Raw genomic sequence first — 23,865 nt, 5'->3', positions numbered from 1 at the left:
TGGTGATTTAATCACAGGTGTCAAGGGAGTGATAGAGGCCGCAGAAGCCCAGAGAGCCACTGATTGGAGGAATTGGACAGGGCAATTTGAGGACAGGCAGAGACAAACTGACATACATTTGCAATCATGGTGGGCCACCCAAAATGCCATCACAGAAAATCCAGAGGTCATCATGTATCTGGATGGCCAGAGAGTGGTGAGGAGTGGATCCACTTGAGCACATTGCCACCAGCACAAACATGTGGATGTCAGGTGTGTCAGCCAGAGCAGGCTGTTGCTCTAAAGCCTGGCAGATCTGGTTGTCAAAATCCCAGAAATTCCTTCCTGTCTGTGTTTTATAAGTATTCCATTATTTTCATGTGACACAAGTATTAGAATGACAGCAAAATAGCTGCAGAATCCTTTGGTCTAGTGCCTTAGGTGACCATACTCTGCTGGGTTCACTCATCCTGTCAGGGAGTATAGAGGAAGTTTGACCTAAAAGTAGGGCAGCAGAGATGATTTAGAAGTGAATGATAACCTTAACAATAGACTGCAAAAGTAACAAACCACAAAACAAGAGAAAACAGATATTACAGACAACAAGGTAACTGCAGGCTAGCTGTAACTGGTTAGGGGCTGCTGGTTCAATGAGTGAACAAGGACTGTGGATGAGAACTGGGTTTAAATAGGTTGCAGGTGATGAGTTAGAAACAAGTGGCAGGTGATTCCTATTAGCTGGGTGGAGACTGGGAGGTGCCTGAATGTGCATGCCTGGCAGGCTGATCTACTTCTGATATATTGCTGGAACTGTTTAATATATCAAAAAGAAAAGGTAGCTCGGTTCAACTGACTGAGATCTGAGTTATTGGCTCAATCTCCATTCAAGGGATAAGGTATATAAATATTAGTTATCAATTCATATAAAGTATTAAATGTTAAATGCTGACTGTCCATTTCCCTCCTTAGATACTGCCTGATCTGCTGAGTTTCTCCAGCATCTTTATGTGTTGCTCCAGATTAGCATCTGCAATCCCTTTTGACTTACAGTTAAATTTCATGCTTACTGATGAAATGGTACAGCAAAGGTCTGTCTGTGTATGGAATTTTTTTACTGCTCCAGATTCTACACCAAAAATTGCCCCTCAAGCAGCATTACCAAAACAAGCCAACAGGATATTCATTTCAATTCTGTTGGCAGCTGTGTTTGCTTAAGGAACCAGTGTAACCATACTTAAAGAAAAAAATTAATTATCTGTGAATTGAGTTGTATGAGCCCAATACTTAGAGATCATAAGACATTAAGACATAAGAACAGATTCAGGCCATTCATCCCATTGAGTTGGCTTCACCATTCAATCATTGCTGACTTAATTTCCCTCTCAACACCATTCTTCTGCCTTCTCCCCATAACCTTTGACACTGTTACTAATCAAGAACCTATCAGTCTTCACTTTAAATATACCCAATGACCTGTCTTCTATAGCCGTAGGTGGCAATGAATTCCACAGATTCACCATTCCTGTCTGTGCTCTAAACAAATTCCATGATTATCATGTGACATGGGTATTAAGGTGACAGCAATATTGCTACATAGATCCACTACACGGTCCAGTGCAGAGGTTTCCAACCTATTTTTATTCCATGGACTCCAGGTTGTGAACCTATGGTCCAGAAGGAAACACGTTATATTTTAATAAGAATACCAGATATTAGAAAAGTGTAAAGGCAGTTCTGAAATTGTGAGCAATAAGAATACTTCCTTCTATTTGATTCTCCAGGAACAGAACATGCCACTTTCGACAGGTTATGAATGTTTATAACAGAGAAGATCCAGCACTTCGTGTTTGCAATAACTTCTGGAGTCGAGAGGTATGGCAGCATTATTATTACACGACTGAATGAGCATTTAGGAGGACAAAGCTTCTGACTGCTCTGTGGCAGATTGTGAAAGTGAATTTAATAGTGGCCAAGTACGTACCCACTAGATCCATACAGAGTTACTGTGAAACCTCTGGAGTAATGGGTTCAGGATAGCTTCTTCATTGCCGTTATCAGATTTCTGAATGGACAATGAATCCATGAACACTTACTCAGTAATTTTCCCCTCTCTTTTTGCACTAAGTATTTAATTTATTTTTATATATGCTTCGTATGTTAATTTATAGTTTCTATTTCAATGTGTTACAATGTACTGCCGCTGCAAAGCAACAAGTTTCACAACACATGCTGGAGATGTAAACCCTGATTCTGATTCTGATTCAGATTCTGGTAATGTGCTGCTGATTCAGTAACATCCTTCAGGAAAAGGAACATTCCTTGCCCAGTCTCATCTCTGTGTGATTCTAGGCCTGGATTTTTAGCATCCACTGAAATGGCCTAGCCAACCACCTGTGAGCCACGACAAGTGGCAGTTGATTACACACATTATTCCCAACTTTCATGTCTGGTTTTCATCAAAGTTAAAAGTGTGGAATTTCTTTGATTGAGTAAATTATATGTGAACTACTAGCTTTAAATATATGTCAAGGATCTCAAAATCAGATTTAATATCACTGGTATATGTCATGCAATTTGTTGTTTTTGTGGCAACAGTACAATGCAATACATAATAATAAAAATTGTGAATTAAAGTATATAAAAAATTAAATAAGTAGTGCAAGAAAGTAGTGAGGTATTATTCATGAATTCAAAATCCATTCATAATCGGATGGCAGAGGGGAAGGGGACAAAACAACATGACCCAGATGTACCTGCAATCATTGCTGCTTTCATCTTTGTTATATTGGTCATGGTTGACTGATTATCTGTTCCTGTTTTTGCAATAACTTCCTCAAGCATGGAACAAAATAAATGGTCCGTATCATTTTTTTTCTGTGTTGATAGTGTAATGGGTAAGTTATTGATCCAACACCCAGGGGCTGCACAATTTATGTGAAGACAAAAGTTTTTATCTTCTTAGATGAGGAACTTAAAAGTTAGAATTAAAATATTTGTGTTAATGTAAAAGTGACATTAAAAACTGCTACATTCCTGAAAATACTCTTACAGCTAAGTAGTGCCTTTGAAAGAAAGAGATCCATTTCCTGTATGAAGATTGATCTGCATGTGACCTAGTTCCAAATCTTTTTTATGCTGTAGACCAATAACATTAAGCAAGTGGTCTGTGGACCCCAGGTTAGGAACCTCTCCTCTAGACTCATCAACCTGGTTGAATCTTAAGATTAAAAATTTAAGATTAGCTTTGCTACATGTACATCGAAATATGCTGTACAGTGAAATGAATTACTTGCATCAACAATCGACACAATCTGAGATGTTCTGGGGGCAGCCAACAAGTGTCACCACTGCCAACATCATATGCCCGCCACTAACTTGTACGTCTTTGGAATATGGGAGGCACCTGGAGGAGACCCATGCGGTGACGGGAAGAATATACAAACTCCTTACAGACAGCAGAAGGAATTGAACCCCAGCCTTAGAGTTGGCACTGTAATGCATTGCACTAACCACTACACTACCATGCTGACTCTCTAAGGGTGTTTAAGGATGGACACTAAATACTAGTTTTGATAGTAATGGCCACATCTTGTGAAAAAATAAACTAAACGATGAGTTTTATCAAAGTGATTGACCAGCCTGATAGAATTATAAATCAGATGTGGGAAATAATGGCAAGAGATCTGATCTGATTTCTTTTCTACTTCATACTTAATAAACTGTGGCTTTATTATATAATGGAAAACAAATCATATAATAACATACATCACTAAATCACCATTAAAAACTGTGCTGCATCTATAATGATGAGCATCAGTTGAAATTGCTGGTCCAATTTGAATCATTACCCTCCATGTGATAAATAACAGTTTCTCTTACAACCTTAATTTTGTGCCATCTTTAACAATTTTCACCAATTTATTGTGGCCATTTGCAGAATTTTGTACAAATTTGTATGGCACGCTCATGTAACAGTTAGTATAAAGCTACTGAGGTGCCAGAGAACCTGATTCAATCCCTGCCACTGTCTGTAAGGAGTTTGTACATTTTCCCCGTGACTGTGTGGGTTTCCTCCGGGTGCTCCAGTTTACACCCACAGTCCAAAGATGTCTGGGTTAGTGGGTTAATTGGTCACATGGGTGAAATTGGGGTCACTGAGCCAGAACGAATTGTTACAAGCTGTATCTTGAAAAAAATGTTTAAATTATTGCCTAAATATCCACTCCCCATCAATAGCATGGGATATTTCGAACATTTGAGACAGTACATTGTTCATGGTCATTGAAGCTTGAAATGACTCTGGAATGAATTTTGAAAGCACAAATTGCTTTAAATGTGTTAGAACCTCTGAACAGGGATGATTGGCTCCTTTTATAGGAAATCTGTAGAGGATCACACAAAAGCAGAGACATAAATGTAAATGATGGCTTTCCATCACTATGCAAATTGAAATACATATTAATTCCTTCAATACTCTATTAGTCATTAGATGTTTATTGGTGACATGGCTTTTATTAGTTAACTGGTGGACATTTTCCACCAAATGGACCTTACCTTTGTTGATTGTGGTTTTAGAATTCGAATTTTAAGAAAGCAGAGGACATAGATGAGCTGATACTGGGAATGGCATCGCAGCAAGCTGAAGAAGAAGACAATATCGTGGTGACAGACCTAAGAGGTAAAACACTGCCATTGCAATGCCACTGCAATGCCATTGCCATTGTGCCCCACTCAGTGAAACAGAACACAGAGATTGAGTGCATCAGTATGCTCTGTGGTGCCCCAGTAGTTAATTCATATCCTGTTTATTTGCATACAATTTAAACTGACAGATTGTCATCACATCTGCAGGCAAAGTGATGACTTCAAAACCACTCACGACTGAAAATAAATGTCCTCTATCCCATGAATTTGTTTTAGAGCATAGGACATGAAACACTAGAGCACAGTAAAGGCCCTTCAGCCTATGATGCTGTGCTGACCTTATAACCTACTCTAAGATCAACCTCAGCCTTCTCTCCTCCATAGCCCTCCAGTTTTCTGTCATCTATGTGCCTATCTGAGAGTTTCTGAAATGCCTCTAACGTATCTCATATCTAACCACATCTTTTAACTAATGTATCAAGAACAAGTGTGTGACTGTGACTGAGGTAGGTAGGGGATCCAAGATGTAGTGCTGCTTTTTAAAAAAATCAGAATCAGAATTAAGTTTAATATCTAGATAAATAAGCAGTGCAAAAAGAACAAAAAGAATAGTGAGATACTGTATATGGATTCATTGTCCATTCAGAAATCTGTTCCTCAGACGTTGAGTGAAGCTGCTTATCCAGCAGTAATAAGAATGAAATGCATAATGCGAAACAAATTCTATATTGAATAAGGCACATTGATTAAAATGTGAGTTGTAAGTAGATAAAAAAAATTACAACATAACAGTGCAGGCTGTATAAAATAGTGAATAATAACACAAATTTTTGAAAAGAATATTTAAAATTGTTTATGAATTATCAGAACAATTGTTGCAACATTGTAACAACAAGCAGTTAATTTAGTTAATGTGATCTGACAAATGTGTGTGATTATTTTATTACATGTATCTGAGGATGAATTGATTGTGTTAGTAGGTAAAACATTCTTCCCTCGGGCTTTCCTTCTTACTTATGCACCCCTTGTCAGTTTGGATGCTTATATACTCACATGTTGTATATTAATTTGCACGTCCTCCCTGTGAATATTTGCGTTTCCTCAGGGTGCTCCGGTTTCCTCTCAAGTGCCAAAGACATAAAGGTTACCAGATTAACTGGTCATGGTAAATTATCCTGTATTTGTGCTAGGGTTAAATAGGTGGGTTGCTTGGCAGTGCAATTCATTGAGCTGGATGACCCTGTTCTGCTCTGTATTGCTAAATAAATTAATTAGTTAATTGATTAATTTTATTGTAGTTTCCACCTACCTTTACATTATAGTTTATAATGAACTGAAACACACCCATCAGTTCAACTGGTCAATAATGCTGAAATAGATGCCCATCCAGGCTAGTGTACATATATTTGGCCCATAACTTTCAAAACTTTTCCTATCTATTTACCTATTTAACTGCCTTTTAAAGGTTATTGTGCCTGCCTCAAGCACTTTATTTGGCAGTAACACAGACAAAATACTGGTGGAACTCAATAGGTCAAGCAGTATCTGTAGGAGGAATAAACAATTAATGTTTTGGAACAAAAACCATCATGAGGACACTTCCTCTGGCAGCTCTTCCACATACATACAATCCTTTGAGTAACAAACTTTTCTCTCAAGTTCCTATTAACTCTTTCCCCACTCCCCTTTAAACTACAGTACTGTGCAAAAGTCTTAGGACACACACACACACCATATCTCTGGTGATTTCCTGCTCTCTCCCCTCTCCCTTCCTCTTTACTCACCCATGATTCCCCTTTCCCTGCCCCCTTCCCCATTCCCACTCTCAGTCCACAATCGAAACCTGTATCAGAATCAGGTTTATCATTCCTCATATCTTTCATGAAATACACTTTATTTGCAGCAACAGTACAATGCAATACATAAAATTACGATAGTACTATGAAAAAGTCTTGGGCACCCTAGCTAAATACATGTGCCTAAGATTTTTGCACAGTACAGTATGCCTGAGATAAAGACTGATTCCATTCAGTTCATCTGTCCTCTTCATGATTTTATATTAGTTTCTAATGTTATTGGCCTAGAAATCTTACTACACAGTACATTATTTATGCTACACAATATAATTTAACTGGAAAATCATTCACAAGATCCAGTGTTTATCTCTTGTCCAATGAAGTCTTGTGGCTTTCTTTCCATTTCTGATATACCAACAATGTGCACAGTGAAGCCAACATCGTACAATAGATAGATGGATACACGTTACAGTACAGGATAATCTTAGTTCATTCATGCTGCAGAATATTTTAGCAATGAGCCCTGAGAGGCCATTCTTTCTACCATTCCTTCAACATGCAGCATTGATGCCAAGTGATTAAGGATGTAATGCTGAGGCTTTATAAAGCATTGATCAGACTGCACTTGGAGTATCGTGAGCAGTTTTGGTCCCCTCATCTAAGAAAAAATGTGCAGGCATTGGAGACAATCCCAGAATGAGAGGGTTAAGAAATAAGGAGTGTTTGATAACTTTGGGCTTGTACTCGCTGGTGTTTAGAAGAATGAGGGAGGATCTCATTGAAATCTATTGAACATTGAAAGGTCTAGATAGAGTAGGCATAGAGAAGATGTTTCCAACAGGGGAAGAGTTTATGGCCAGAAATCACAGGCTCAGAATACAACGACATCCTTTTAGAACAGAGATGAGGAGGAATTTCTCTATCCAGAAGATGGTGAATCTGTGGAATTTGTTCCCATGGGCAGCTGTGGAGGCCACATTATTGGGTATATTCTAAGTGGTGGTTGATAGCTTCTTGATTAGTAAGGGTGTCAACAGTTACAGGGCAAAAGCAGGAGCATGGGTTTAAGAGGGATAATAAATCAGACATGATGGGGGTGTCAAAGGTTACAGGGAGAAGACACAAAAATCAGTTTGAGAAGGGTAATAAACCAGCCATGATGGAATGGCAGTGCAGACCTGATGGGCTAAATGGCCTAATTCTGCTGTGTTCTATGGTCTTGTGGTGATTTCTAGCCTAATGCCTAATTTTTGATACTACAACATTGGTATGAGAACAATATTTTTTGGTGTTCTGTAATTGTTGTATTACTTAACTGATATATTGTCTTCCTAACTATGCCATATACCTATTACAGACTTTATGTATGGACCTATGAGGTTCACACGATCAGATGCAGTAGCCCTTGACATCCAGCGGGGACGAGATAATGGTCTCCCAAGTTATAACCAAGTACGAGTGGCTCTTGATCTTGAGCCTGTTAAAAATTGGACAGAAATCAATGCTGAGCTCTCCAGGGAGAATCCAGAGGTCAGAAATCAGAATTACTTATTCCTATCTTAAGAAACAAAGAAAAAAATACTCTAAGTTAAAAAAAATGATTCTCAAGAGAGAAATATATATGCCAGTGTTATTTGTCTTTTAACATAATAGTTATTCACCAAGTTTTGCCTCTTGAAAAATTATAAACTCATTATTCTTTTGTTCCTCTCAGAGGGGTAAGCTTTTTTTGGCCACTGTGTCTGCACCAGCTATTTGAACGAGTTCTTTCTCTGTTGCTCTGCATTTTATTTATCCAGTTACTTCATGCAAGTCACTACCTAATCCTTTCCTGCCCTTTTTTTTCAGACAGCATATTGGAGATTATCAACCCCAATGATAACTGTAGAAATTTATACTTTGATTCTTACAATCACTGACCCAACTCTGAGTGGAAACAATTTCGACTTGTTTACTTTATCTAAATCCGTTGTGAGACTGGGCACTTTCAAAGGTCTATCTTCGTTGCTATAGTCTCCACCTAACTCATGTCTTTGCTGGCATTCTGGTAAAGACCCATCCACGCCATCTCCAACTTGTTCACATTCTTACCAATGATGGGTTCCTAGGGTTAGTCAGATTAGGTGCTTTAAATGAAGCTTAAGGATCAATTTACACATGTAACGTGTTTAGCTTTGGAATAAAATAACTTATAAAATCAAAATTCGCTACCAATAACCAATGCTTTTTGATTTGTTTTAAACTGTTTTATTTCCCTTAGTGGGACTCTAGAGTTTAACCTTTACCTGTACTGTAGATGGGTATGTAAAAAGAGCTTTTAGCACATTGGTCTTGATAACTCAAAGTATTGAGTATAGGAGTTGGGAAGCTATGTTGAAATTGTATAAGACATTAGTGAGGTCTAATTTGAACCATTGTTTGCAGTTCTAATCAGCTATCTACAGGAAAAATATTGAAAAGATTGAAGAGTGAAGAAAGAGAAAATTTACGAAGATCTTATTTATAGGGAAAGGTTGAAAAGTTTAAGACTTTATTCTCTGGAGCATAGGAGAATGGCGGGGGGGGGGGGATCTGATAGAGGTATGCAAAATTATGAGGGGTATTGATATTGTAAATTTCCACTGAGGTTGAATGAGACTAGAACTAGAGATCAAGTGTGAAGGATTAAAGATGAAATATTTAAGGGGGACATGAGAGGGGAACTGCATCACTTATAGTGTGGTGAGAGTGTGGAATGAGCTACCAGTCGAAGTATTGGATGCGGGTTTACTTACAACATTTAAGAAAAAGTCGGATCAGTACATGGATGGCAGGAAGTGGAGGGTATGGTCCAGGTGCAAAGTTGATGGGACTAGGCAGAATAATAGTTCAGCATGGACTAGATGGGCCAAAGGGGCTGTTTTGTGCTTTTCTGTATTACGACTCTATTGAAAGGGTGCTAATGTTCCACTGGGGCTTTACCTTGATATCAACATTCTTGCCTCTGTTAGAAGATTGTGAGTTCAAGTCTCAGTCCAAAAATTCAAGCACATCATTCAGGTAGGCACACCTTCAGAACTTTACCCTCTGAGCTAGTGCCTTCTGGATAAGGGACTTGTATTCACTTTCTGTTGGACGTAATTGATGTGTTTCTATTGAAAGAAAGCTCTTTAGCTTAGTGTTTTTTTTGTTTTTCTTTGGTTTTCTTATGCTTTAAATTTTTCAAATATTCTGGATAATCTAATTGTGAATGATGTTTTATCTCTCCTGTAAACCAGCTCATTAAGCAATTAGCAGCACTATACAATAATGACATATCCAAACTGGAGATGTTTGTCGGAGGCATGCTGGAAAACAGTGAGAAGCCTTCACGACTCTTCACTGCCATCATCAGAAAGCAGTTTGAGAACTTACGGGATGCAGACAGATTCTGGTTTGAAAACACTAAGAATGGGTGAGTTAAGGTCCTTCACTGTCTGTTGGCTGCACACTTGGCAGAAGGATTATTAAACGGTTTACAAAGGCATGATTTGTAGTGTGGCTTATCTGAGTGAATTTCTGGTCAATGCTGACCCTAGGGTGCTGATGTGGGAAATTTGGCAATGGCAATGACATTGGAAATCAAGTGTATTGCGAACACATAACACACAATCAATCACTTCCTATGGGAAGCTTCAGTTTATTATTTTTCTTTATATCTTTTTATGAAGTCCTCTCTCACTCTATCATTGTGACTATATTGCTTTAATATAGGAGTCTAGATTGAATTAGGGAACAACATCCGGCTGCAACACACAAGATGTTGGAAGAACTCTGTGGTTTAGGCAACATCTACGAATGAAAATTGGCAGTTGATGTTATGGCGTGAGATCCTCCCTCTAGTCCTGATGAAGGGTCTTACTCTAAAATGTCAACTGGCCATTTCCCTCCTCACAGATGCTGCCTGTCCGAATGAGCTTCTCCTGTGTTTTTTGTGCCGCCTCAGATACCGACATTTGCAGACTCTTGTATCTCCAGCTTTGGCTGCAGCTTGCTAGAACATTTTTGTGTGTGCCAGTCAGAAGAAATTATGAAAATATTGTTTTTCATACCCATCAATCATATTGTTGTGACACAGATGATAGACATATGGTCCCTGAAGTCCAGGATGACTCCTGGCAGAACAATCACATTGGTCCCACTTGGTTGCACTTTCCCTGTAGGCCTGCGCGTTATTCCCTCTCAGATTCACTCTAATACTCCTTTGAAGGTACTGCTTGATCTTCTTCATAACAACGCACACAAAATGCTGATGGAGCTTAGCAAGTCAGTCAGCATCTATGGAGGCAAATAAACAGTCAACATTTTGGGTCCAGATCCTTCATCAGCATCAGGCCTCAGCCTGAAACGTCAACTGTTTACTGCCTGACCTGCTGAGTTTCTCCAGCATTTTGTATGTGTGTTGCTCAGGATTTCCAGCATTTGCAGCATCTCTAATGGTCCTCTCCACAAAATGAATTCAGATCATAATTTCTCTCTGTGTAAAAAAAGATTTTCCTTACACCCACTCTGTGTATTTTCCTTAAAATGTTAAATTTCAGTTCCCTACTCTTCGAACCACTCTTCTTGTACACTTTTTCCAAATTCTCTTCCTTTCTCCGAGGAAAACAATTATCGCTTCTTTAGCTATTCTAACCTTAGAACAGAATTATTTTCTTCCAAGGACCATTCTATTAAATCTTTCTTGCACCCACTCTAGGACTTCCACGTCCTATCTGAAATGTGCTGATTATAATCAGACATCGAAGAACATGATATGAGAATGGTATTGAGGATGGAGCTGGGAGGGGTGAAAAAAGCTTAAATTTCTCATTTGTGCAGTTCTACTGGTTAACATAACCAATCTGATTAACTTAAACTGAACGTTTTGACATTTTTCTTACAAGTAAACCATACTAGCAAGTGCTGACTGATCTTTTGGGATTGATAATAGTGTGTGAAAATATAAAAGGTTATGTATCAGTGTGAATTAAAAATTCTGTGGAAAGGAATGCTATAAATAAGAATCAGCATTCTCTTTCTTTCAGCATTTTTACAGAAACGGAGCTTGATACCATTTGGAACATGACATTTAGAGATGTCTTGGTGGCAACAACAATTGCAGAGCGTGAGGATATTCAGAATAACGTATTCTACTTGAGGGAAGGTAAGCACCATGGTGTCATGATTCGCAAGATATTTACAAACCTAAACTGAATTGTGCATTGCAATGGAGTACAAAGGATCCTAAGTAGAATTAAAAGCAAAACTCTTGCTCTGAGCATCACCTTGAATAAAGAGTTCCCAATCTTTTTAATGCCATGGGCCAATACCTTTAAGCAAGGGTCCATGGATCCTAGGTTGTGAATCCCTTCTTTAAATGGTTAAATTTGTTTTTGCTTTGTTCAAATATACTACCTTGCCTTTTTATGAAACAAAAACAAGTACAGAGACTCAGGCATACTGTTCGCTCTAAGCACTTCAGGTGCATCACAGTCAACAGCCTAAATTCTTCAATTACTTTTAGAAACTTCTCTGTATCCTTGTTAAGATGTTTCTTAGCTGTTGCCACTTTGATTAAAATGCCGATCAACTGCCTAATTGTTTCTCCTCTGGAGCAGTTCTGGAGAATCCTCACATAAAATGTAGTAAGGAATATTAGTAACAGGCTGGTTGCCAATAGTACAGCACCCTCTGTTCGCTGAGAGTTTTATCTCTGACCCATTCATCAGTCTGAGGTTTGTAACTGTGGCTTGTTCTCATCTGCAAAGGTACTAATTAGCCTCAGTACTGCCAAGGTTCCTGGATGATGAATCTAGTCCTTTGTGCTGACTGATTTTGGGATATTCCTGCCCTTTGTGCTTCATAGTTTGAGGTCAGCTAACTCTAAACAGACTGGCAATTGGACCTGCTTATTAAGGACCAACTGTTCATTGGACACAGTACGCAGCAGGAACGGACCATTTTAACAATTTGAAGTGATACACTAAGTGATGAAGGAACTCAGGCAGCATTTGTGGAGGAAAATGGACAGTATGTATCTCAGGTCATGACCTTTCATCTGGACTAAAAGATAGAGAGGAGATAGCTAGTAAAATGAGGTGGGGGGAAGGGGTGTAGCAGGCAATAGGTGGATCCAGGTGAGGAGGTGATAGGCAGCTGGTGGAGGAGTGAGAGTGGGAATAGTGTCAGAAGCTGGGAAGTGAGAAAGGGTTGAATATAGTGGTATCTAATAGCAGAGGCAGGTGGACCCTGGAATATAGGGGGTGTGGGGATAGTAACCAGTGGAAGGTGTGTGGGTGATGGGCAGGTGGAGAATGGGAAAGAGACAGGGCAATGAGGGCCAGTTGGATCAGGAGGAGTGAGAAGAGACAAAGGGGGCAAAGGAGGAGCGGTCACTGTTTGTATGACTGAACAATTTAAAACTGCTTTCTGCTTGAAAAGAACATTGAAACAAAATTTGATATTAAACTTACAGTAAGTGGGGAATTTTTGGAACAGTGCCAAAAATTTGGTGGAAAAGACAGGTCAACACAGACTGGTGACATTTGAAATACTAACTCTGTTTATCTCTCTACAAATGTTGTAAGAACTGCTTTTATTTTTGGATTTCTAGAATCCTTTGAATATTATCTTGGTATGAATATCTGAGGCAGAACCTTAGGGAAAAGAAAGTGATTTTTCTTTATCATTTAGAAGGTATTCTTTTATATATGATGACTCATAGACCAATCCCATCTCAGTACTAATTTTCTCTGTAAACTATTGTCTCTATATTGGCACCGGTTCAACTGCATTCCAGCTGCCATTTGCCATCACCAATTGGCTTATGCAATCAAAAAGAAGGCATGCCTGTGGCTCTACTTTTTAAGAGTTTGAAAAGATTTGGTTTGTCACCAAAGACACTTTCAAATGTCTGTAGCTGTACAGTGGATAGTATTCTGACTGGTTAATCACAACCTGGTATGGAGCCTCCAATTGACCATAAGGAGGAATTAGCGGGTTGTAGAGACCATCCAGCTTCATCACGGGCACAACCCTCCTAACATTGTGAATATCTTCCAGAAGTTGTGCCTCAGAAGGCAATTTCATCATTAAGGTCCCTCACCATCTAGGACATTCCCTCTTCTTCTTACTGCCATCAGAGATGAGAAACAGCTGCCTGAAGTCCTATTCTCAAAGATGTAAGAGCAGCTTCGTCCCTGTTTCCATCAGATTTCTGAATGGTCTATGAACACTGCCTCATTATTCCTTTTTTTGCACTATTATCTATTTTTGTAATTTATAGTGTTTTTTGTATAAACTCATAAAATAATTGAAAATTACCTCACAGAAATAGACCATTTGGCCCACCTAGTCCATGCCGAACCATTTCAACAGCCTACTCTCATCGACCTGCACTGGGTCCATAGTCCTCCATACCCCTACCATCCACGTACTTATCCAATCTTCTCTTAAACTTTGAATCGAGCTTGCATGCACCACATGATTTAACCACTTTAATTTGCATTGGACATCTCCTCCTCTGTAATCTCGGGTTCATGAAGTTGACAGTGCTGTTTTGCCTTCATTCTATAGACTATGTGTCTGTTTCCTGAGTAAATACAGATGCAAAAAGAGTTTAAAATCTGCCCCATCTCTTTTGCCTCCACTCATCAATTACCATTCCGATCTCCTAGGGGACCAATTTTGTCGCTTGCAATCCATTTGATCTGAATATAATCTGTCGAATCCCTTGGGATTCTCCTTCACTTTGTCTGCTAAGGTAACCTTATACATTTTTTAACACTCCTGATTCCTTTCTTAAGTGTTCTCATACATTTCTTGTACTCTATAAGCACCTTATTTGTTCCTACCTGCCAATACTTACAATGCACTTCTTTTATTTCTTAACCAAAGCCTGATGTCCATACATGGCCTCCTCTACTGCCATGATGAGGCCAAACTCATGTTGGAGGAGCAACACCTAATCTACCATCTGGGTAGCCTCCAGCCTGGTGGTATGAACATTGAATTTTCCAATTTATGGTAATTTCCCCCCCTCCCCCCTTCCCCTATCCCAGGTCCCCCTCTGTCTCTCTCCCCTTTCAACTTTCTGCTTCTTTATCTCCACAGTTCTTTCATGCTTATCCCCTCCCCCTCTGCCCTTTATCTTTCCTCTGATTGGTTTTCTACCTGGCGCCTCTAGGCCCTACCCCTTCCCCTATCTCTATTACTGGGCTTTGGTCCTCTCTTCCCCCCCATTCCTGCTGAAGGGTCTGAGCCCGAAACATTGGCTACTCTTTTCTCACGGATGCTGCCTGACCTGCTGAGTTCTTCCAGCGTTGTGTTCGAATCCCTTGGACTATTGGGTGGTCTGCAATATAGCACCATTAGCATGCTCATACATTTCTTATTTCTCAGTTTCACCCATAATGCCTCACTAGATAAGTCCTCCAGTCTGTCCTGACTGAGAACAGCCGTAACATTTTCCCTGACTAGTATTGCCACTCCTCCTCCTTTAATCACTCATGCTCTGTTGCACCTAAAATAATAAATCCAGAATATTGAGCTGCCAGTCCACAAGACCATAATACATAGGAGCAGAGTTAGGCCATTCAACCCATCAAGTATGCTCTACCATTCCATCATGGTTGATCCCAATCCCACTCATTTTCATACACCTGCCTTCTTGCCATATCCTTTGATGCCTTGACCAATCAGGAAACTATCAACTTCCACTTTAAATATACCCATGGACATGGCCTCTATCGTTATCTATGGCAGAGAATTTTACAGATTCACCACTCTGTGGTTAAAAATAAACAATCCTTCTTACCTTTGTTCTAAAAGGTCACCCCTCAATTTTGAGGCTGTACCCTTTGGTTCTTGATACTCCCACCACAGGAAACATCCTTTTCGCATCCACCTTATCTAGTTCTTTCAACATTTGGTAGGTTTCAATGAGATCCCCATGCATCCTTCTAAATTTTAGTGAGTACAGGCCCAAAGCTGCCAAACACTCCTCATATGTTAACCCCTTCATTCCCAGAATTATCCTTGTGAACCTCCTCTGGACTTTCTCCAATGACAGCACATCTTTCTGAGTTATGGGGCCCAATACAATGACAATACTCCAAGTGCGGTCTAATTAGTGTCTTATAAACACTCACCATTACCTCCCCTTGAAATAAATGCCAACATTATGGTTGCCAATGTCTTATTCTCGTCCACAGAACCCCCTTTCTGTTTCCCTAACTAATGAATCCCTGATGTCCACAGTTCACTTCTTCTCCCTACTTTCCTTGCAAGTCACAGAGTCAGACTCAGAGCCAGAGATCTGATCACTGTGGACTTTCCTCTGCTAGAATTTTACACCTTTGCTGCCTAACAACAATGTTCACATCATATGGCAGTGATTCTGATTCCAATTCTACCAATCCGCTTGTCTTTGGGATGTGGGAGGGAACTGGAGCACCCAGAGAAAACAGACATGATGTGCAAATTCCACACAAAACCACCTGAGTTTGGGTTCAAACCTGATTCACAGGCGGTGTTAGATAGCAACTCTGCTAACCATCTCAAGGAGCACAAAAGATTTGGTCAGGAAATTCTGGAGCTCAGGACACACGTAATCAAAGGCAGAAATGTTACTAATTGGAAAAATCCTTGAAAGAGAAAAAGCAAGAATTGAATGAGCTCCTGGTTGAATTACTGGGAAATTGTGAATTGATTGCACTATTCAGGGCTGGTGAACCTTTTCGAGAGTTTGTGCCCAAATTGGCAATAATCTTGTAAAAACTTTCCTATAGATGAAGGTGAAGGATGAGTCCTCTTGCTTATTTCACTTTTAATCTTTGTTTTACTATTAATAAAAGTAATAAACCTGTATACAAGTAGAAAATCTATTTTAAAAAGGCAATTGAAAAATAAATGTTCATGGGGCAATTAAACAACATACAATATTTACTATTATAATCACAGCCTTCACTCCCATATGAAAGAAAATATACAAACAGAATGAAGTCAAATGCGAACTGACTCAGTCATTTACTATCCAAACACTAATGCAAGGATCTCAAAGCATATTATCCAACATCACATGTTCTCACCACCATTTAGCTGGAGTCAAGCCTTTGTTTCTTGTGAAAATATCTCACTGCTTTCAGGTTTCAAAAATATCTCACTGCTTTCAGGTTGCAAAAGTCGTCTGTCGATTCATTTGGCAGCAATGATCATCATCATGTACCTTTTTATTATGGGTAAGGTATAAAGAGTTGAGGATGACATAGACCAACAAAATTTTTCCACAAGCCATTTTGGGCACCTGTGCCATAGGTTCGCCACTTTTACACTATACTATTTTACTTTGACGTTTGAAGACAGCGTTGTGTAATTACATTTTGCATGTTAGCATGAATTAAAAGAATGCATTTCCAAAGAGCATAAAAATGCTTTGCCAATATTTCCGTGCTAATTCAGTTTTTACTGTCTGTTGACAGGTGACCCATGTATTCAACCAAAGCAGATTAATGCCAGTGATATGGAACCGTGTGTTAAAGTCAGCACCCTGCATTACTTCCAAGGCAGTGGAGCAGGTTTTGGAATACTCATTGTGGCTCTTTGCTGTTTCCCACTAGGTCTGTTCATTTATTTTTTAAAAAGAAGCAAAAATGAATTGCCATGTATTGTCATTGTACATAGTATACTCAATTAAATGTTATAAACAATAACAAACCACCATTTCTTAACAGTTACTTGAGCTGCCTTATTTTAAGTTGCTGGAATCCTGATGTTGGGTTTCAGCCTGAAACAAGGATAATTCGTTCCCTCCCACAGATGCTGCTCAGCTCGCTGAGTTCCTCCAGCAGATTGTTTGTTTCTCCAGATTTCAGCACCTGCAGTCTCTGGCGTCACCATCTTTTCAGTTTAGTGTTTAAAATTAAAAGAAATAGACTATCACTTTTAAACAGAGTCTACTCAGATACAACAGGAATGAGCGATACCTGCAAGTTTTATGTGCTGATTAATATTGAGCAAACCAACTTGGATTTAACTAGAGTGAATTAAGCTAATGATCAATCTCATGTGAAATTGTGCTGGTTGTGAGATTGGGCTGGGTTCTTCTGTATGTTCTCCACCCTCACCTGTCTGTTCTTTACTTGCTATAACATGCACACCTAAACCATAGGTGAAGCCTATTTCTGTCCCTAGCAATAGAGCTCCAACCTGTGGCCATCCTGAAACAGTCTCAGTAGAATGAGAAGTGCATTGTTGGTTTTTGGATCATTTAAAAGGAAATTTCATTGATTGGGAGAACAGACTGGACATCTTTAGCATGGATGGCAAGATGCTGAATCACCTTGAATGGGAATCTCATGGCAGGAAGCAGAGATTCCAAATGCGAACAGATTCCAGGAACTGCTTGGACACATACATCCCTTGGGTTGTGCAAATCATGTACTTCTTCCAGGACTGACCAACATGAGAGAAGGTCTTGAGAGACATCACATCCTACCCTGAGCAGTGGATTCATACGCTTGAGCTTTCCAAGGTGTTTATCATGTTTCATGTCTGAGCTCCTTCATCAGAACACAAAGATGTGCCAGAGGAGCTTTAGCTACCATCTCATGCATGATCTTGTATCTCTGTGGGGTCAAGGTCACATTGATTCTGCACTACCAGATCAATTAAACTGCACAACAGATCTTTGCCAACAGCTAGTTGAATGGTGCAGCAACAACCTTGCACTCAACGTCAGTAGGACCGAAGAGCTGATTGTAGACTTCAGAAAGAGTAAGATGAGGGAACACAAACTAATCCTCACAGAGGGATCAGAAGAGGAGAAAGTGAGCAATTTCAAGTTCTCAAGTGTCAATATCTCTGAGGATCTAACCTGGTCCCACCATATTGATACAGACATATAAAAAGCAAGTCAGTGACTATTTCATTAGGAGTTTGAGGAATTTAGTGTGTTATCTAAAGCACTTGAAAACTTCTACAGTTGTACCGTAGAGAGCATTCTGATTGGTACCTGGTATTGGTGGGGAAGGTTGGGGGAATGGATACTGCATAGGATTGAAAGAAGCTACAGAAAGTTGTAAAATTAATCTGCTCCATCATGGGTATTAGCCTCCATAGTATCCAAGACATCTTCAAGGACCAGTGCCTCCATCACCCAGGATCTTTCCTCTTCTCATTGTTACCATGAGGAAGGAGGTACAAAAGCCTGAAGGCACACACTCAGTGATTCAGGAACAGCTTTTTCCCATCTGCCATCAAATTTCTAAATGGACATTGAACCCATGAACACTACCTCACTTTTTTTTTCTATTATTTATGTTTTGCACTACTATTTTTTAATTTACTCTAGGTATTTAATATACATATATATACTTACTGTAATTCATATATTTATCTATTTTTCCTATATTTATCATGTATTGCATTGTACTGCTGTTGCTAAATTGACAGATTTCATGACTTGTGCCAGTGATATTAAATCTGATTCTGATTCTCTGCAGCATCTTGTAGTTCTGGATTTTGTTACTAATGGGATAGACTTCTATTTTCTAAACAATGACCATTTATCTTGTGTCCATGCTGATTGATAGAGAACCAGCCCCTAATCCAAAATTTCAACAATAGTTCTCTAACCCCACATGTCACATCTCTCACATCAGGTTCATTTTAAATGGCATTTTGTCTCAGTCCTGCTCACCTGACCTGCAGCATCTAGCAGTCAAATGTCATTATTTTTATCTGCTGAGGGAGTTTTCTGCCATCATCCTGGTAGCTCTGTACATTCCACCTCAGGCCAGCATCAGGCTAGCACTGGAGGAGTTGAGCTCTGTAATCATTAGGCATGAAATATGCAGCCAGATGCCTTCTGCATCATTGTGGGGGATTTCAACCCGGCCAGTTTGAAGAAGTCTTTGAACAACTACCACCATCATAGGAGCCAACACACTTGACCACTGTTAAACCACTATCAAGAATGCTTACCATGCCTTCCCATTCACACACTTTGGAAAGTCCAATTATCTGACTGTACATCTACTCCCAATGTGAGGCACCACTGTACAGGATCAGAAAAAGCCACAGAAAGTTACAAGCTCAGCCAATTTCATTATGGACACTAGCCTCCCCAACATCAAGGGCAGAGAAGAAAGCTAATGGCATGCTGGCTTTTATAACAAGAAGAATTGAGTATAGGAGTAAAGAGGTCCTTCTGCAGCTGTACAGGGCCCTGGTGAGACCCCACCTGGAGTATTGTGTGCAGTTTTGGTCTCCAAATTTGAGGAAGGACATTCTTGCTATTGAGGGAGTGCAGCGTAGGTTCACAAGGTTAATTCCCGGAATGGTGGGACTGTCATATATTGAAAGATTGGAGTGACTGGGCTTGTATATACTGGAATTTAGAAGGATGAGAGGGGATCTGATTGAAACATGTAAGATTATTAAGGGATTGGACACACTGGAGGCAGGAAGCATATTCCCGCTGATGGGTGAGTCCAGAACTAGAGGCCACAGTTTAAGAATAAGGGGTAGGCCATTTAGAACAGAGATGCGGAAAAACTTTTTCACCCAGAGAGTGGTGGATATGTGGAATGCTCTGCCCCAGAAGGCAGTGGAGGCCAAGTCTCTGGATGCATTCAAGAGAGAGTTAGATAGAGCTCTTATAGATAGCGGGGTCAAGGGATATGGGGAGAGGGCAGGAACGGGGTACTGATTGTGTATGATCAGCCATGATCACAGTGAATGGCGGTGCTGGCAAAAGGGCTGAATGGCCTACTCCTGCACCTACTGTCTATTGTCTATCTTCAAAATGTGATGCCTCAAATTAGCAGCCATCATTAAGGACCCCCATCACTAAGGACATGCTGTTTTCTTATTGCTACCATTAAGAGAACGTACAGGAGCCTGAAGACACACACTCAATATTTCAGGAACAGCGACTTCCCCTCTGCCATCAGATTTCTGCATGAATGCTTCCTCAGTAGTTTTTTTTCTTTATTTCCCTCTTTTTTTGTACTACGTATTTAATTTATTTTATATATACTTCTATTTGTAATTTATTGTTCTACTACTGTATTTGCAACAATGCAATGCTGATGCAAAACACTAAATTTCGTAACATATGCCAATGACATTAAACCTGATTCTGAAAGAAAAAGATTCAGGGATCTTACTGTAACTTTGGAAAATGTAATTCAGAATCACATTTCCATCAGCCTTGCACATACTTGATCTGGTGGAATGGAGGTTCTGGACTAATAGAAGCAGGCAGTATGGAGAAACAACAGATCATGGAAGAATTTCAATATGACATAAAACTGACAGAATTCTGAATCCTAACTCCAGAGGTGAAGAACTGATTGTAGCTTTTGAGAAGGGGAAGTCAGGAGGACACTCAACAGCTTTTATTGAAAGGGCATCAGTGGAAAGTGTGAGCAGTTTCAAGTTCCTGTGTATCAACATCACAGAGAAATTCTCTTGGGTCCAATATATTAATATAATACGGAAGAAGGCATGCCAATGGTTCTACTTGATTAGGCATCTGAGGAGGTTCTGTATGTCACCAAAGTCTCTAGCACATTTCTACAGATGTACTGTCGAGAGCATTCTGACTGGTTTCATCATCTTTTAGTTCAGAGGCACCAATGTACAGCAATTTCATGACTTGTGCCGGTGACAATAAACCTGATTCTGATACTGATTTTGAATTCAAAACTTTATTGTAACAGGATTCAGAGCATTGAAGAGTCAGCCAGGTCCATCATGGGCACTCCCTCCCTACCATCAAGAACATATTCAAAAACAGTGCCGTAAGAAGGCAGCAAACATCATAAAGGACCCTCACCATCCAGGACATGCCCTCTTCTTATTACTGCCATCAGGGGAGAGGTATAGGAAGCTGAAGCCACACCCAGTGTTTTAGGATCAGTTTCTTCCCCCGTTATCATTTTTATGAATGGTTCATGAACTCATCAGCACTACTCCACTTTTGCTCTAATTTATTTTTTATTGTAACTTTCAGTATTTTTTATGCCTGCACTGTACTGCTGCCACAAAACAACAAATTTCATGACTTGTGTTAGTGACAATAAACCTGATTCTCAAATGGATTCTGATTTCAAAGATTTGTTGTTGAATGAATTAATCCAACATTATAGATTCACACATTCTAGCTGCACGATGTTACAGTTTTTAGTAGGGGGGTTGAGTGTTGCACCATTATGTGTAAGCAATATATTATCTCAGTGGCTCCAAGAAGTCCTGGTACATTGCTGTCGTTTATTGATAGATCCATTCAAATATAAAGCATTTCTCCTGACTGACTCGGACGTTATTGTGTCATCAAGACAGGTCAGACAGACATATTATGTGGATCAAACCACTTCAAAGTTGAGAAGAGCTTTACAATTTAACTTTGTTCATGTTTTGATAAGTAATGGCTTCTTTTTATGTATATTTACAGTGGCCCTGCTTTTAGCTTTCGCTATATCTCTTGATCGAAATAAAGAAAAGAAAAAATTACAGAAGAAACGTTCTACAAGGAAACAGCCCTCTTCAGGAGATAAGTTCCAAGGTATTAATTTTAATGTTATGAAATAAAATGTTTTCTGTATGACAGTTGCAACTGGCTCTCACTGACTATTGTGCAGTTTGGAGGTAATAGTATTTAATTAATTATTAATACATTATTTCACTCCATTCAATAGAGGTGCCCCCAATAATATTATAACCCAGTTGAAAATTTTGGTTTTGTGGCTTTTAAATTAGATTTGGTTTATTTTTGTCACATATACTGAAGTATGGTGAAAAGCTGTTCATTCAGATCAATTGATTACATAGTGCATTAAGGAAGAACAAGGTAAAACAATAACAATGCAGAATAAGGTATAAACATTACAGAGAAAGTGCAGTGCAGGTAATGCCAGATCATAATGAGGTAGACTGTGAGGTCAAGCAACCATCTTTTAGTAGGAAACCTTTCAGTAATCATAACAATGTGGTAAAAGTTGACCTTGACCCTGCTGGCTTTTATATCATCTGCCCAACAGGAGAGGTCGGGAGGAAGAATGTCCGGGGCATATGGGGTCTTTGATTATGCCGGTTGCTTTACTGAGACAGCAAGAATTGTTGACGTAGACCTTTGAGGGGAGGCTGATTCCTGTGATGTGCTGAGCCATGTGCACAACTCTCTGCAGTTTCTTGCAGTCAGCAGCATTGCAGTTGCCATAACAAGCTATTATAGTACATCCAGATAAGATGCTTTTAATGGTGTATTGATGGGGTCGACGGGAATTTTCTTCAGCCTTCTGCAGAAGTACAGACGTTAGTGAGCTTTCTTGGCCTGATGTTTACATGGTTGGACCAGGACAGACCTTTGGTGAAGTTCAGTCCTTGAAATTTGAAGCTCTCAACTTCAACATTGTTGATGAAGATAGCAGTATGTGTATTGCCCCCCTCTTCTTGAAGTCAATCACCAGCTCTTTTATTTTGCTGCCATTGAGGTAAAGTTTGTTGTCATGACATCGTTTTAATGAACTCTCTATCTCCAACTTTTCATTATTTGACTATTACCAGCTCCCAATCACTGGTTAATAAAAGTGAGGGTATTAGAAATAAAAAGCAGAGACAAAAATTTGGTATTTTGTCATCAAAATGTTAATGTAATTTTAAATTGATTGATTCCCTTTTCAAATCTGAAGCAAAATGTGCTCTTTTGTAGATGTGGTAGGTCTTTTACCTGATGAGGTAGTAACAAACATACGTCAGTATTTCAATGGTGATGTCATTCTGCTGTGTTCTTAGGGCACTGAGTAGATCCTCTACAATTTTGTGTACTGCTAGGGTATATTTGAGTCCGGACTTGAAGAGTTATTAACATGGCCCTAGAAGTGAATGGACAGCGACTTGCCCCCTTCTAATCACACTCCTTGTTTAAGATGATGGCCCTCTTCCTGAATCTGGGTATGCAATAAACAAGGCAAGTAGGGCTGTGAAGAGTACAGAACCAGAACAAAGTTTTTCAAATATTTCTGCCTTAGTGAAAATGTGTCAGATTTATTCACTAGTGTTTAATCATCCCTATCTGATTTGCCTCTATTTGTTCCACCTTATGACATAAGACCATGAGACATCCAGCCTATCTAGTCCACCCCACCATTTTGTCATGGTTGATTTACTATCGCTCTCAACCCCATTCTCCTGTCTTCTCCCCATAACCTTTGACGCCCTTAACAATCAAAAACTTATCAGCCTCAGCTTTAAATATACCCAATGACTTAGCGTCCATGGCTGCCATTGGCAGTGAATTACGAAAATTCAGCATCCTCTGGCTAAAGAAATTACTCTTCCCCTCTGTACTAAATAGATGCCCTTCTATTCTGAGGCTGTGCCCTCTGGTTCTGGACTCCCCCCACTATAGGGAACATCGTTTGCATGTCCAGTCTATCCAGGC

At 39.5% G+C, this 23,865-nt stretch overlaps 1 protein-coding gene across 1 annotated transcript in view; it reads left to right on the top strand.

The window, feature by feature from the left end:
• LOC132379252 (dual oxidase 2-like) overlaps positions 1-23,865 on the top strand; it is a 134,090-nt gene that overhangs the window by 49,658 nt on the left and 60,567 nt on the right. The window contains exons 10-16 of the mRNA XM_059946955.1: positions 1,761-1,851; positions 4,555-4,657; positions 7,777-7,949; positions 9,677-9,852; positions 11,465-11,583; positions 16,898-17,035; positions 21,877-21,987. Coding sequence (XP_059802938.1) covers positions 1,761-1,851; positions 4,555-4,657; positions 7,777-7,949; positions 9,677-9,852; positions 11,465-11,583; positions 16,898-17,035; positions 21,877-21,987 — 911 coding nt within the window. The remainder of the gene's footprint in view (positions 1-1,760; positions 1,852-4,554; positions 4,658-7,776; positions 7,950-9,676; positions 9,853-11,464; positions 11,584-16,897; positions 17,036-21,876; positions 21,988-23,865) is intronic.

The sequence above is a fragment of the Hypanus sabinus genome, chromosome 21, assembly GCF_030144855.1.
Source record: "Hypanus sabinus isolate sHypSab1 chromosome 21, sHypSab1.hap1, whole genome shotgun sequence".
Classification (NCBI taxonomy): domain Eukaryota; kingdom Metazoa; phylum Chordata; class Chondrichthyes; order Myliobatiformes; family Dasyatidae; genus Hypanus; species Hypanus sabinus.
The sequence above is the reverse complement of the archived record's forward strand: the minus strand, read 5'-3'. Positions and strand labels throughout refer to the sequence as shown.